Source organism: Zootoca vivipara, chromosome Z2 (assembly GCF_965207765.1).
Source record: "Zootoca vivipara chromosome Z2, rZooViv2.hap1.1, whole genome shotgun sequence".
Lineage (NCBI taxonomy): Eukaryota > Metazoa > Chordata > Lepidosauria > Squamata > Lacertidae > Zootoca > Zootoca vivipara.
The window spans coordinates 41661248-41677690 of NC_142585.1; the positions used below are offsets into that span (position 1 = coordinate 41661248).

The 16443-nt window shown below is 43.2% G+C and overlaps 1 protein-coding gene across 9 annotated transcripts in view; it reads left to right on the top strand.

The window, feature by feature from the left end:
* Positions 1 to 16443, top strand: part of CACNA1B (calcium voltage-gated channel subunit alpha1 B) — a 326623-nt gene that overhangs the window by 257129 nt on the left and 53051 nt on the right. For all 9 annotated transcript variants that reach the window (XM_088664972.1, XM_088664973.1, XM_088664966.1 and 6 more), the window contains 5 exons: positions 2513 to 2650; positions 2808 to 3009; positions 3659 to 3823; positions 5743 to 5853; positions 7006 to 7089. In XM_088664972.1, coding sequence (XP_088521098.1) covers positions 2513 to 2650; positions 2808 to 3009; positions 3659 to 3823; positions 5743 to 5853; positions 7006 to 7089 — 700 coding nt within the window. The remainder of the gene's footprint in view (positions 1 to 2512; positions 2651 to 2807; positions 3010 to 3658; positions 3824 to 5742; positions 5854 to 7005; positions 7090 to 16443) is intronic.

Consider the following 16443-nt stretch of genomic DNA (forward strand, 5'->3'; position numbering starts at 1 on the left):
TTTATTTGGGGCAGAGATGCCAGGACTTGAACTTGGGATCATATGCATGCAAATCACTGAGCTATGGATTCTTACCCCAGAGCTTGAAGTGAACTAGTTCAGATTAACAAAGTTCAGTGAACTAATGCCAAAAACTCTGAACTACAGCTGAAAGTTCTCATAACTGCTGGGTGAACTGAACGTGAATTAACTTTTGGAGAACTTTGAATGATTTCTAGTTCATCTTCATGTGTGTTCTCTTACATGTGTTTTCTACTCCTTATAGAACATCATTAAACTTAAAAATAATAATTGTTGGGGAAATATATTAAACAATTTATGTTCCATTCTGTATGTGTGTTTTGATGTTTTCTCACTCCTCCTTTTATACTTCAGCACAGCAGTTTGTAATATTCTGAATGCGTGCCAGGGGGCGGCGGGGGATTTCTCCGATGATCATTTGGTTGAACTATGAACTGATTGTGAACTGGTTTGGTTTGTAAAAGGACAAATATGAACTGGAATTAGATCCTTGAACTTGTTCTTCTAAGGTCTGAGCAAGAGCTGCCCTGACAAGAGCCTCCTGGATCTCCTGCATCTCTTTACTATTTGCAGACTGCTGGCCTCTCCCTCATGCCCAGAGGGAGTGAACAAGCAGATAACAAAAACTGTAGTGGTGAGCAGGAAGAGGAGAAGTAGCTGCCATTGCCTACTTGCTCATTGGTTCCATGAGTGGCAAGCAGGCCAATGATTCAGAAGAATACCACCCACCAACTGTGGAGATAGGATGTAGCCATCAGGGTCAATGGCTATTAACCCTGATGCCTATATTCTATCCCCACTATCAGAAGCAGTATGCTTCTGGTGACCAGTTGGTGGAAACCTCAGGAGGAGAGAGGGCTTTTTTTTTTGCTCAGGTCCTACTTGAATGCTGGAAGATTTAGGACAAACAAAAGAAGATACTTCTTCATGCAATGCAGAGTTAGACTATGGAACTCGCTCCCACATACGTTAGTGATAGCCATCAACTTAAATAAAAAAATTCCTTCAGTAGCACCTTAAAGACCAACTAAGTTTTTATTTTGGTACTAGTGGTTTTCAGCCCGTTCAATAACGGGCGCTAGAATCCTGGGGTTCGGAGAAGCGCTTGCGCAGCGCTTCTCCGAACCCTGGGACCTGTCCTTGCTGTCGGTGGCAGGGGGACAGGAACGGAGGAGGAGAAAGCGCTGCTTTCTCCTCCTCCGTTCCTCTCCCGCAACCGCCGACAGGAAACAGACATCCCAGGGTTCGGAGAAGCGCTTGCGCAGCGCTTCTCCGAACCCTGGGACCTGTCCTTGCTGTCGGCGGCAGGGGGACAGGAACGGAGGAGGAGAAAGCGCTGCTTTCTCCTCCTTCCTTCCTCTCCCCCAGCCGCCGACAGGAAGGACGCGTGCACTCTCCCCCCCGCCTCCTCCAACCGCCGCTCCTCACGGCCAGGGAGGGTTGTGAGGAGGCCTTCGCCGGCCTCCACCCTCGCTTCCCTGACGTGCCCTGCAGTGAGGCGGTGTCCGGCGGGAGCGGCGGTTGGAGGAGGCAGAGTGGGGGGAGAGTGCGCGCGCGCAGTCTCTGCTGTCCAATCCCTGTATCCCTGGGGCACATGCGCAGTACCCCAGGGACACACGGGACAACTGGACGCAGGGACAACATGGACTTTATATATATAGATGAGCTTTCGTGTGCATGCACACTTCTTCAGAAGCACACGAAAGCTCATACCAAAATAAAAACTTAGTTGGTCTTTAAGGTGCTACTGAAGGAATTTTTTTATTTTACTTCGACCCAGACCAACACGGCTACCTACCTGTAGCCATCAACTTGGATGGCTTTAAAAGACAAATTCATGGAGGATCTTTATTAATGGCTACTACCTGTGTTCTGCCTCCACAGTCAAAGGTAGTATCCCGAAGAAGAGTTGCTGGAGCAGAGAGCACTGCTTACAGGCTTTCCATAGGCTTCTGGTTGGCCATTGTGAGAACAGGATGTTGGACTAGATGGGCCACTGGCTGATCCAGCAGGCTCATCTTCTATTCCTAACACAAACACCCCGTTCAGAAGTTTTCACCCACATGTCGACCAATGCATGAATGAGACCACGTGACTGCCTCCACCCTTGACCACATGGGGTGATGAGCTTGGCATCCACACATATATAGCATGAGCATCTGCAAGAATAGAGCCCTTGTTTATGCAAAAAATTCCACACAATCTGGAGCAATCAGCTTTCCAGATCATACTGAAGCCTTTGAATATGCAGTTGCAAACAGGATTCTGCCTTATACAGAGTCAACCTTTGATGCTGTATAGTTTAGCATTTGTCCACACTAACAATGCTAAACTTACATTCTGAGGAAGGAGCAGTAAATAATTACAATGGTGGTTAATGGAGGCAGCATATTTGAGGGATGGTGACCCATGGAGGGTGATAGCACCGATCATAAGAGAGGCCCAGCTCCACATTCTCCTGTTTTGATTCTGTGTCCCATCTTTCTTCCAGGGGCCAGTATCTCGATTATGCAAAAGACGATGTGCAAGCTCAGCCCAGGCAATGGAAGAAATACGAATTCCACTATGACAATGTCCTCTGGGCTCTGTTGACACTCTTCACTGTCTCCACAGGAGAGGGATGGCCAACGTAAGTTTGTATGGCACTTTAGTGCCTTGGGGTGGGTGGGGGGTGGGGTTCAGACAAGAGTATTTCCCAAACCCTGGGTCCTTCTGCATGCAAAGTAGATGCAGGGTTACAGACATTCATCCAAATCTCTGCCCGCTCCTTCTCTGCCTCCTCACAGTGTTTTAAAGCATTCTGTTGATGCAACGTATGAGAACCAAGGCCCAAGCCCTGGGTACCGGATGGAGATGTCCATCTTCTATGTGGTGTATTTTGTCGTCTTCCCCTTTTTCTTCGTGAACATCTTTGTGGCTTTGATCATCATCACCTTCCAGGAGCAGGGTGACAAAGTGATGTCTGAATGCAGCCTTGAGAAAAATGAGGTACTCTCTCAGGATACCAGATGGGGAAAGGCTCTTTTTTTGCCACGAGGGATTTTTGCCTCCCTGACAAAATTAGATATCTTGATATCAATTTGCAAATCAAAGTATTTTCATTATATGCCAGGCCACCTGCAGTTTAACCCATCCCATTGTGCTAACATTGGAAGCTGTCTGATACAGAGTCAGACCATTGGTCCATCTTGCTTGGTACTGTCCACACTGGCTGGCAAGGTTTCAGGGAGTGAGTCTCTCCCAGCCCTACTGGGAGCATGCAAAGCAGATGCTCTTACCACTGAGCTATGACCCTTCCCCTAATAAGAAGCTGTTTTACTGTATACTGTCAGACACTTAAAAAAGGTAGCTCAGTACAGTCTGCCTTGACTGGCTGATGACTCTCCAGAATTTCAGGCAGAGTTTTCTCTCAGCCCTACCTGGAAATGCCAGGGAATGAACCTGGGGTCTTCTCCATGCAAAGCATATGCTCTACCACTGAGCTATGACCCTTCCTCATAGCTTACTTCTGGCTAGGCATGTAAAGAAGGAGCTAACTGTGGATCTGGAAGCTTTTCCTTAACTCTGGATGCAGGTGAAAACTGTGAGCAGATCTTTTTCTCTATTGATTTCACCCACTCTCTTCCTTTTGTTATAGAGGGCCTGTATAGACTTTGCCATAAGTGCCAAACCCCTGACCCGCTACATGCCTCAAAACAAGCAGTCGTTCCAGTACAAGATGTGGAAGTTTGTGGTGTCTCCTCCTTTCGAGTATTTCATCATGGTCATGATCGCACTCAACACCATCGTGCTGATGATGAAGGTTGCTGATTTCCTTGCCTTTTTTTTAAGGGGGCAGGGGAGCTAGCAGTTCTCGTGAGAGTTACAGTGACAAGCCATGGTGTGATAATTCAGAGTACTTAGTGAAATGGGTTATCAACTGCTACTGACCTTGATGATCATGTTCTCCCTCTATTGTTGGAGGCCATAAGCTTCTGAATACCAGCTCCTGGAACCTGCAGGAGGGGAGAGTGATGTTGCACTGAGGTCCTGCTTTCAAACTTCCTATAAGCATCTGGTTGGCCACTGTAAGAACAGGATGCTGGACCTAGATTGGACACTGGCCTGATCCAACAGGCTCGTCACATGTTCTTAATGCACGGGCAGGGAACCTCTGACCAGCCAAGTGTTGTTTGACTAACTCTCATCAACCCCTGCCACCATGGCCAATGATTAAGGGTGATGGAAGTTGTAGTTCCACAACATCTGGAGGGCCACATTTTTCCACATCCCTGCTATGATGGAAACAAAGGCAATACGTCTCCTGGCTTCTGCATGAACATTAACAAACTTCAACAATAAAGAATAAGTAGGAGGGTGTTTCTTGCTGTTGTGAGTAAGTGACTTATGAGTTCCTTGTCATGTGCATGTGCATTGTTATCCTGGAAGATATTTAATAAGGCTGATTCTGGAGTTACTTCTACTACCTGTTTTGTTATTTTGGAGATTTTTCTGCAGCACTGATATCCAAAAGGATTGCATTTTGGGGCATTCCCACCACAAGGGGAGTTATGTGCCTATGGAGGTGCAGCCTCTCCAGCATTTAGATGAGGTTCCTGGGTATATTAGTGAAAACCTCTTTGGTGTTAGGTAGCATTGTAGATAAGTTTCAGAGTGTTCTCTCTCTTTTGACTAAGATGAATTTAAATGGCGGTTTAGACCACATTTTTTTTACCATTGGGTAGCGTTTATTTCGTATCCTATTATGCGTTCTAATTGATTTTTAATTGTGGTGTCTTGGAGTAATATTTTATATATTGTAGATACCAGACACTGGAAAGGCCCTCAGGAGTGAACATAGAACACTGGTACCAAAATGCATGGGAATCTGCCCTACTAGAAAAGTTAACCAGCAAACTTAAATTAGCACAAGGACAAGAAAAAAAGGATCCCTTCACCCCAGTGTGGTTCCCCTTTATCATATCACAGCACAACAGGACAATGACCTATCCCCACCGCAACAGCATACAAATCAATATATATACAAAGGACCTATCCACATGATGCTGACACAAACCCCTACATTAACACTAGGCAGTAGAACAAAGAACAACCCCCCATCACTCTTCCTCTTTCTCCTCTCTTTACCCCCAGTTGTGCTTTTCTCCACTTACAGGTGAAACTCAGAAAATTAGAATATCATCGAAAAGTGCATTGATTTCAGCAATGCAACTTATTATTTTTTATTTTCCTTTTAATTTTGACAAATGCTTTCTTTTGGAAATTCCACAGTAATCAAACAAATAGTTACAATAATACAAAAATAAACATCGCTATTACATTTCATTAATTCCATTCCATTTATAATTGACCCGCCTAATGGCAAATAATTACAATTACAACAAATAAAGGCTTGACATATCTTGCTTTGCGTGCCATGCTTCTATCTCATATATTGGTTTCACCTTTTAAGTTGCATTACTGAAATAAATGCACTTTTTGACAATATTCTAATTTTCCGAGTTTTACCTGTATTTGTCTATTTTGTAACACAACAAAATCATTAATAACAAACTATTAAAAAAAAGAATAGCGAGGATGAAACTAAATTTTAAAAAAACCCTTTACAGAAGGATTGTATGGTTGGGTCTGCAAAGATCATCTAGTAGTCAACACCCTGCAATGCATGAGTGATTGCAACCCATGTTTTCCAGTAACGTGTTTTCTTTCTCTTTGATTTAGTTCTATGGTGCCCCACAGCCATATGAAGATATGCTGAAATGCCTCAACATTGTGTTTACATCCATGTTTTCTCTGGAGTGTGTGCTGAAGATCATTGCCTTTGGCGCCCTGGTATGAGCTGTCTTCTTTCATTGTCCTCTCTCATCCAGCACCAGAAATGCTGGAATTCCACTTCTTCATATTTCTCCCTGGGTTTTTGCTGTTCCCAATAATTTGGTTTTGTTTCAAAAAGTGTACCATTCTATTTTGTTTTATTGCTGAATTTTGTCAAGCAGGAGTGGGGAAAATCTGTGGCCTTTCCAAAGCCATTGCCTCCCAATGGGTATGTTCTGCCTCCACTATTGGAAGCCTGAAGGCTGCTCCATTACGTCTCTTGATCAGTGGAGGTTGCTGCATTAGGGTGAATGGGACACTGCCCCACCAACCTCACTCTGTTCCCAACCAGTCTCCATCTGCCTGGCTTCTTACTTATAACCAGTGCAAGAGAGTAGCACTGCCTGTTAGCAATGAGAATGGCAATGGGGAGGAAACTAGAATTAGTTGGTCTCTGAATACAAGTTGACAGGAATCACAAGTGCTCAGGTCCTCCTTGAGGGCTTCCTATTGGAGCACATGGTTGACCCCTGTGAGAAGAAGATGCTAGTCTGGGTGGGCTCTTTTTATATTCTGCTCATTCCCTAGTCAAGACCATAGATCAAACTAAGAAGGATGCCTCCCCTTCTCTGCATCCAGCATAAAAATTTAGGCTGCTAGCCTCTTAGCAGATGACGTAAAATATTTTGTAGGCTTGTAGGATTTGTGGTTCTTTGAGGCTGCTGCAATTCTGCAATTAGTTTTAGAGATCCTCCTAACTAAATTGCAATTCAGGGGTGGTGGTACAAAAGTAACAAAGAAAACTCACTCTTCCCATCAAACTGCATGGTGCACACAACAAATTATTGAGGTCTGCAGTTTCCAGAGAAATGACTTAGATCAGCCATCACTAACCTGGTGCTTTCCAGATGTCGTTCAACTTCTACTTAATCTGTCCCAGACAGCATAGCTGATGGTCAGGGATTATGGGAGTTGTAGTCCACCAACATCTGAAAGGCGTCAGATTGGAGAGAACTGACTTAGGTTGCAAGCCTACCCATGTCTACTCAGGTGTAACTCCCATTGAATTAAATGGGGTTCACTGTCAGGTAAGTGGGGGTGAGGATTGCAGCCTAGCATGCAGTTTAAACTTCTGAGTAATGCTGCTTGTTGTTGCTTTTAATCTTACAGAATTATTTTCGTGATGCCTGGAACATCTTTGATTTTGTCACAGTCTTGGGAAGTATTACTGATATTTTAGTAACAGAGATTGCGGTGAGTACAGACTGTGCAAACTTGCTTTCTTTAGCCAACAAAATAGTTTCAGGGGGAAATGCAGGCCAAATGATCTTCTCATCAGTCTGTTGGTGGGTCATTATGAAATTATGTCTGTCAGAAGAATGGGAGAAATGATAGAAGGAACCTAAGCTGCAAAGCCAACATTCAACGATTGCAATGTAAATTTACTGTAGGATAAATATTAAGGGGGGGATTTATGTACTCCTTGTGTAAATGGTATATAGTGTTAGTTGGTTACTAGAGTAAGTAAACAGGAGCAGGTTATGGAATCACATGCCCCCTTCCCCTTCCTCTCAGCCTCTCTACATGCACAGGATTCTCCCATGATTCTTTACCATGGCTAGATATTATGTCCCATAATTAGTATTGGTTTTGTATTAACCATGGTTAAAGTCAACCTCTCCTCTCTCCTGTGCAAAGGCCTTCAGAGAATGGGATTCCCCTTTGCAGGATCACCTAATTCCCAGGACCGTGAAGATTCCACCAGAGTGACCACAGTGTCTTGTCTCAAACTGCCTGGTTCCCTCCTCGAACCATAGGAAAGGGGATTGGTTCAGGAATTTGTCTGCAGGGGGGGGGGGATTTGTCTGCAGTAGAGAAGAGTCTGGAGCACAGGGTCTGTGTGTAATTTCCCAACCTGGTCCCAGTCCCTTAGTGCTAATTTAAGGGTCTGTGTTACATAATTTCATCTGCACTGACCTTCATTTTTTTTAAATAAATAAATAATGCTCTTCTGTCACTTAGCAGAGTTATTTAGGTGGAAAGAGGACTGGGTCTATTCTGTGATTCCATACAAAAGTAAGCCCAAGTATGGAATTTGGTATTTGAAGATATAGTTCAATACCATGGGTCGTATCCAATGTAGTCTTACACAGAAAATTGATGGAGTGTGGTGGAGTCTCCTTCTTTGGAGGTCTTTAAGCGGAGGCTTGACAGCCATCTGTCAGGAATGCTTTGATGGTGTTTCCTGCTTGGCAGGGGGTTGGACTGGATGGCCCTTGTGGTCTCTTCCAACTATGATTCTATGATGGTCATGACTAACTAAAGTTCACTTCAGTGGGTCTACACTGAGTATAACTTAATTGGATACAACCCACTGGGAATTGCACCTTTTTGTTTTCTTTGCTCTCCCCCCTCCAAAAGTTTCTAGTCCTCAAGAAAATGATAAGCTTGAACAATATTTCAGGAAACTAGGAGGAGTGCTGTGCTAGTAGAGATCCTAGTGGTCAGGGTTAAGAGTTAGTTCCTTTAAGGGCACTTGCCCAATCCATCTGATGGACCAGGAACCCAATTTCAAATGCATTTAATTTGCATAATTTATGGTGGAAGGTGCCATAGCTGCATTAAATAGTCCCCAGCATATTCTTTGAAGTCAATGCCATTTTGTAAACCCTTTCCAAATAGTTCAGGTCATCCTTTCCATAACCTGTTGCCCAACTAGACTTTGGCCATGCAGGTTGGGGTAGATGGGAGTTGGGGATCAACAACAGCCTCTTGGAGGCCTGTGGTTGGTAAAGGCTTCGCTGTTCCTGGACTCTCCAACTCCCACCATCCCTGACCATTGGATGGCTGATGGGAGATGGAATCCAACAACAGATGGAGGGACACAGGTTCCTCACTCCTCATATTTGCTTCTTCCTTGACCATGTCCTTCTGCTTTGTTAGGAACAATTGGTTTTGTGCTCATCTTTGAAATATGTATGTTTTTATTTCAATTGCTCTTTCTTAACCTCTTTCTCCTGTCTATGGCAGTGCACTTTTGGTCATTCCCCAGCAGGTCCTGAAATCCCAGATCCTTCTCCTAAATTGCACACAGAATCAGAGGGCCAGACAATAACAATGTGATGAGCAATCTTGTCACTGATTTTAAATAAATAAATAAAATTCCAGATGCAGAGGAGAATAATCATCAGCACCACAGCACATGAAGAGAGAAGATTTTAGCATTCCTTTCCCAGCTGAGTTCTTGGTGAACACGCACCCTGGCAATTAGCACCAGTGGCACCAATAGGAGGGTTTCCCCCTCTTTCAGTACTAATTACTACATAGTAAATTATCTTTTTACTAATCAGTATTTATTGAGATTTTTACTGATGTTTTATTGCTGCTGTAAATTTTGTGTAGTGTAAAAAACATCTTGTTAAATTTTTATGAAAGGCATTTAAATGGAGGACAGTTGCTTTACTGAGACATCGGCTGGGAAAAGGCTTAAAAATCTTCTTTGAATAGAAACATTAATAACAAAGAAAAAGAAAAAAAGAGTGGTTATTGTAACACAGGCTAGTTAGACCCTAGGAGAATGGATGGGGTGGGAAAGAAAGAGATCTTGGCTGAATCGTAGACAGTGCTGGCTTTTGGATTGGGCGCTGTGGGTTAAACTACAGGGCCTAGGGCTTACCGATCAGAAGGTTGGCGGTTCGAATCCACACGATGGGGTGAGCTCCTGTTGCTCGGTCCTTGCTCCTGCCAACCTAGCAGTTCAAAAGCACCTCAAAGTGCAAGTAGATAAACAGGTACCACTCTGGCAGGAAGGTAAAACGGCATTTCCATGCACTGCTCTGGTTCACCAGAAGCGGCTTAGTCATGCTGGCCACATGACCCAGAAGCTGTACGCTGGCTCCCTCGGCCAGTAAAGCGAGATGAGTGCCGCAACCCCAGAGTTGGTCACGACTGGAGCTAACACTCAGGGGTCTCTTTGCCTTTACCGTTAGGGGACTCCAGCAGAGCACTTTTAATGTGCTCCCTTAATCTGCAAGAGGAATTTGACTGGTGCAGAATGAAGCATCCTTAGCCTTCTTAGGCATCCCTTGCACTGTGGTAGAGCCAGAAGCAGCTCACTGTATGGAGAAGTGCCACTCTATGCCAGCTTCCCAGCAGATGGATCGCTGTTGCTTACTGGTGAGTGAGAGGGGCAAGGCAGCAGGAAGATTCATACAGGGCAAATGCACCAACAGCAGTGCCAGATTGACTTTGCCAGTGCATTTGTACCATGCTGACCTGCCTGCCACCCTGCTCCTCTCCCTACCAGTAACAAATGGTGACCCACCTGCCAGGAAGCTAGCCTTGCAACTCTGACCCACACAGCAAACCGCTTTTGGAAGCTACGTACTCTCTGCTAGTCTTGGAAGCCACATCCTTTTCCCTCTCTGGAGCTGGCCACCCAGCCAAGAAATCATTGCTGGTATAGATGTATAGAAGTGAAATGATAATTTTGTAAACCCCCCAACAGGGTTATCCCAGGCAGTACTGAATATATTTTGAATTGGTTTGGTCACCAGTACAATGATGTATTTTTCAACCATCTGTGGTTTGAATTTATTGTATTTTACTGTCAACATGCCAGTCATTTATATTCTTTTACTGTCAACATGACTTTTATGAAACTATGTCTCTGAACAGTGAAGGAAGGCAGGAGGTATTATTGTATTTTACTCTCAACATGCCAGTAATTTATATTCTTTTACTGTCAACATGCATTTTATGAAATTATGTCTCTGAACACTGAAGGAAGGCAGGAGATATTTGTGTATGCAACCATTCCCACCTGATCTGCTCTCTCCCAGTTGCTCTGTCCACGCTCAGCAGTTTTGGAATGTTCGGACCCCATTGTTATGATGTATCCATTCAGGAATTTTACTCAGAGCTGAGCTAAAATTTCTCAGTAAACAGAATTGCTGAAATTTTCTGTCTCTTTTGCACACATCCCCCTCACGCGTAGAAAATGTGGTCCACTTTGCAGGATTTCTCAGAATATTCTCCAGCATTTTTGTGTGGCCACCACACACATACCACACAATATCTTGCAGCAACAAAAGCTTTTGGGCAGCAAAAGGATTCAAAATGGCAGCCAACATAAAATCTGCTAGAGCCACTTGCCAAGACCTTAGGAAAATATAAGGAAGTTGTGCTATTTCCACTGACAATAGTAAACCCCATCCCAGAAAAAAGGGGGGGAACTGTTGGTGAAATTCAGTGAAATGAAATTAAAATGGAACAAGGTTTTGGGGAGGGAGAAGAGGAATTCTGTCTGAGACCCTAGAAAGCCACTACCATTCAAAGTAGACAAATATTGAGATAGTTGAAAAATATAATCTGCCCTGTTGTTGTTGTTTAGTCGTTTAGTCGTGTCCGACTCTTCGTGACCCCATGGACCATAGCACGCCCTATGATCTGCCCTAGAAGAAGGCAATTTTCTATGGTCAAAGCTAGGCATATGGAAGAGCAGTACCTCAGTGTTAGAGCATAGGAGTGATCCCTTTCTGATACCCTGGAGAACTGTGACCAGTAAACCTAGACATAACTGAGCTTGATAGACCTATGGGTTGCAGCCAACTAAGTTTTACTCAGTGTGGGTCCGTTACTGTACTTAAGTTAGCCATTCCTAAAAATTTCAGTGGGTCATCTCTAAGTAGAGTTAGCATTGGATACCCTGTGTTCTCACGAATAGGATGAGGAATCTTGGGAGGTAATCTGGGCATGACTTTAGTTTGACCACACAGCTCACAGCTACGTGGACAGGGCCACTTCTGAGAAGAACAGCAAGCTTCAGGGATATGGAGTTCAGCTTGTATTCCAGGGCAGCTATCCAAGAGCTAGTACCATCCTCCAAGAATACCAGCTCACCTGGTCATCCACTGCCCTTTCTCCCCCTCCCCCCCCCAGGAGTGGCTCAGCAACCAGCAGAAGTGCAAAAGCATAAAGATAAAAGGAGAGAGAAAAAATGTGTTGATAATTTTGTTTTTCTTTTAGCATCATTATTGTGTCATTTGTAATTTCCTCTGTGAGTGCTTTGAATTCTCTTTCTTCTATCTATCATCTATATCTATCTATCTATCATCTATCTATCTATCTATCTATCTATCTATCTATCTATCTATCTATCTATCTATCTAATCTATCTATCTATCTCTGCAGGCAAATAAAAGGGGGGTATGTCAGTTTCCCTGACAGCACTCACTTCAAACTGATTTACAGGGAAGACTTTTAAATTTAACTTCGATGACTGCAAAGGATCAAATTGATTTACATCACTAACTGCTTTTTGGGCAGGAGTCAATTGCATTTCATAGGGCAAATTTTAATGTAGAAAGTGTTGGACTCCAACTCCCATCAGCACCAGCCAGCATAGTCAAGAGTGAGGGATGATGGGAGTTGTAGTCCCAACAACATTTGGAGGAACCGTGCTGAGACAGGCTGATGTAGGCTCTGGTGTGTGACTCTAATGGTAGTGAAAGAACATATTCATGACAAATGGTTCCTCTAACAATTAGTGGTAGCTATGCTTGATTAGCATGTAAGCATGCATGTTTAGCATAGGGAAAGAAAAGACTGAGAGGCCATCTTTAAATATCTGAAGGGCTGCCACATAGAAGATGGAGCAAGCTGCTCCAGAATACTACTAAAACCAGGAGATTCTGATTGTTAGGAAGAAGTTTCTGAGAGTAAGAGCTGTTTGACAGTAGAACATACTACCTCCTAAGGTGGTGAACTCTACTCTTCTGAAGGTTTTTAAAAAAGAGACTGGATAGCCTTCTGTCAGTGTTTCTTTAGCTGTGATTTCTGCATTGCAGAGGATTGCATTAGATGACCTTTGGAGATCCCTTCCAATTGTACAATTCCATGTTTGTCTCAGAGTTCCTTTCAGTGACCTCAGAAAGCTACCAATAGAATGAAAAAGATTAACAAATAAAGGGTGAAAAAAAACCCTGCAGTTGTTGATGGCCCTCCTGTTTCTGACTCTCCTTGCCTCTTAGCCCAAACACCATATAAGAAGGGCATTTGAGGAACTGCAGAGTCTCAGGGCACTGTTAGCTTTTTAACATGAATGTCAAATCTGATTTGTTTGTGGGGAGATTATATGATGTTGCATTAGAGCAGGGGTCTGTAACGTGCGGCCCATGGGCTAGATTAGGCCCACAAAGACCGTTTTACTGGCCCACAAGCCCCCCCTAAATCGAGCCACCTGCTCGGCGAGTCCCCCGCACACTGCACTAAACCAGAAATTGCGTCTGTGCATGCACAGATACCAGAAATCACTTCTGCACATGCCCAGACGAAGAAAATTGCTTCTCCACAGGTGTGATTTTTGGCATCTGGGCGAGGGCAGAAGTGATTTCTGGCGCCATTCGCAGACACAATTTTCCGTGTCACACTGCACCGGTCCGGCTCATGGACGATCTCCACGGTAGTGATTTGGCCCATGACCGGTAAGCCTTGCCAACCCCTGCATTAGAGCAAGCATTATACTTTCCAGTGCCTTTTCCTGTAAATTTCCTTATCATAAAAGGTTCATGGGGGTGGGGAACAGGCTTGTTGTGCAAGAACTCCTAATCAGCTAGAACTGAGCAACATGAATCTGCCAGTATGTGATTGGATCCTGTTCCAAAATAGTTACAGCCGGCAAGCACCCACAGTGGTGAGAACTGGCCTTTAGCCACTTAAGGAAACTGTGGAAACATTTGTGACAGGGTCTCTCTGAGTGCAGATTATGAAACTGACATCTCTCTCTTTGCCTGAGAATAATAATAATATTAATAAAAAGACATCCAAAAAAAGGTGTTTGTTAAGTGTGTGTTAATTTGCATTATGATACAAAATGCAAATGGTTTGATTGCACTGTGTTTCCTTGCAGGGCTTTATTGTTCTTAGAAAAGTAACTTTTTAAAAATAAGCACCTTCACTCCCCTTTCCCGTACAAAGTTTATGCTTTTGTTCCCAATGACTCATTTTCTCTTTTGTTTTTCTGTTTCTGTTTTATTTCTCCCTTCCCTTCCTGCTGAATCACGCCATCCAATCAACAACATACAATGCGAAAAACCCATGTCTCCGTCTGTATGTTGCCTGCCCTGCCGCTCAAAACCAAAAAAACCCAAAAAATATTATCTAAATTCAAAAACTTGTAAATAACCTTGCAAAATATCCATCCATGAAAACATCAAATATAGGACACGGTTGGTTGAATTGAATTTCTTATAAAACAAAATATTTAAATTTCTTGCTCTTTTATTTTTCCTTGATATTTGTTTTGCTTTCACTTTCCTTGTTTGTGAGATTTCTGATTGCACTGGTGATGGGGAAATAAAGCTTCCCTATCTGTCTAGCTGCATTGTGGGTCGTGACTGGGCTTTGCTTTGTACCATCATCTTTTTATTGGCTACTTGGTAATTGGATAGAATCTGCCATTTTACCAGTAGTCATTTTACTCTTTCTTCATTCCTTGTCTTCCTGTAACTGATGAGAGGGGGAACTCACATCTGCATTGTACACTTGACAACATTATTATGCTTTGCTTGCTGCATTCACTGCCTCGTTTTTTCCGAGGTCCGGTTTTAAAAGGCTAGTTCTGGTGTTAAACATTTTATATTTGAATTACATTAATTGTTTCTTTATTGGGCTGTGTGCAGAATGCACACATAGAAATCATTGGGCTTCAGACAGCCATGGTTACCGCGGATCCATTGGTTTCAATGGGTCTGTTCTGGTTTATTGAAACTGACACCGTGGAAATTGCTAAGTAATTGTAAGACTCAGAGCACAGGCCTACAAAACATTTCCATAACATATGCATATGCTAATGTATATGCGTAGATGCAAATTTAGGCTGATTTTCAGAGAGCAGTGGGGGAAACCCCAACTCTGACTGACCTATGGTGTGCCAACAAGATTTTCTGGGCCCTTTGCCCCAACCACTGTCTATTTTCAAGAAATGTTAATAGTCTACATATGAAAACTTAAAACTTTATTTACCTCCATTTAAATTATAGGAGCAGTTACCTGGGGTTTGCACTGCACTTTAAGGGCTTTTGAGCAAGTGCCGTGAACTTCTAGTCCCTTCTCTCTTCCCTCCAGCACATGCTCACCCACTTCCCTATTCCAAGGCTTTTACTCAGATCCAGATACAACAGATCTGGGATCATTCTAAGTATCATTCTTCCCACATACCTCCTTCACATCTAAGCCTCTGGAGGGGCTCAGACACTTCATGGGTGCCATGGGAATACCCCAAGAGCATATTTTCACTCACAGGCATCACACTGACAATCTCTGTTGTAATCAAAGCTTTTTATATATATAAAGTTTTTTAAAAGGTAGTGAAAGAATAGGCAATCCGAGACCAGCCATATGAGTCCTGGGTCTCGAGCCACTCTTGACTGACATTATAGTCAATATTGTTGGAAACTAGAAATACAGATGTCTTGAGTTACCTCTCTCTGTGCATGCTGACTGCCTGGACTTATTGGACAGGAGTGGGTTCTGCTGGCTGTTTCTGTTGCTCGAGCCACTGAGTTCTCTGCAAACTGATGCTGAGAATTGTACTGTGAGAGCTTTGTAAATGCTGATAAACTCTAATTTTCCAGGGCTGCTGCATTTTGATGTAGTCTTCAACAGCAGACAACAGTTTATGGAAAGGAGCTGAATATGTGGAACAAACAGCAGGTTTGGGAGTGCAGCTACCACAAATCCCCAAGTCCAACAGAACCCCAAGTAGAGACCCTTGGTTCAAATTATCTTCCACTGGCTGCCCTAACAATTTAACATGATGTGGACATTCCACCCACTTCAGATCCACTCACTCAACAGTCTAGCATCCTGGCCACATATTGGTCTTTAATTTGATAGCTGAGAATTTAAGTTTGCTAATTGATTTGTTACAAAGAATATATTCTTCCTCTAGCTCACTTTTAGTCTCAGAAGCTGGAGCTCACATTTAAAGAAAGTAGTTAGAGGAGTGTATTTGGGGGGAAAATGAGTTGGTCATGTCATATTGAAGAATGCTTTATTAAAACTATTTTGGAGCAGCTCCAAATTTTTACTTGCACTCTGGTTATGCCAAAGGGGTGGCAGGGCATCAGCCACTGATAATGGTCACAATTTAAAGTTACGTGGTTACTAAATTCATTCATCAAAACTGAGTTTACAATGACAGAATTGCAAGTGGAATTCAACCCTGCATATATATTCCTTTTCTTTCCTAATTGTAGTCTTCGAATGCAGATTAGAAGCTGCTATTACTATTACTAGTATACAGCCATTTAATAAGAAAATAAAGGCAAATTGAATTTATATTTTTTGCTAAAAAGTATAATTTTTATGTTGTTTTGATGCTGTCAGAAACCTTGAACCTTCTTCAGGGAAGAAAAGGCAGGTATATTAACTCGAGGGCAGGGGCGGGTGGGAAACAAATTAACAGCTTACAAATAACACAACTGAAACTAAGATTTCTTAGCTGTTCCATTTGTCCACCTTGAGCAGCCCAGGAGAATTCTTGCTTGCTTGCTTGCTTGCTTTGCTTTGCTGTGAGCTTGCTCAGTGTTGTCTACTCATTTGGTG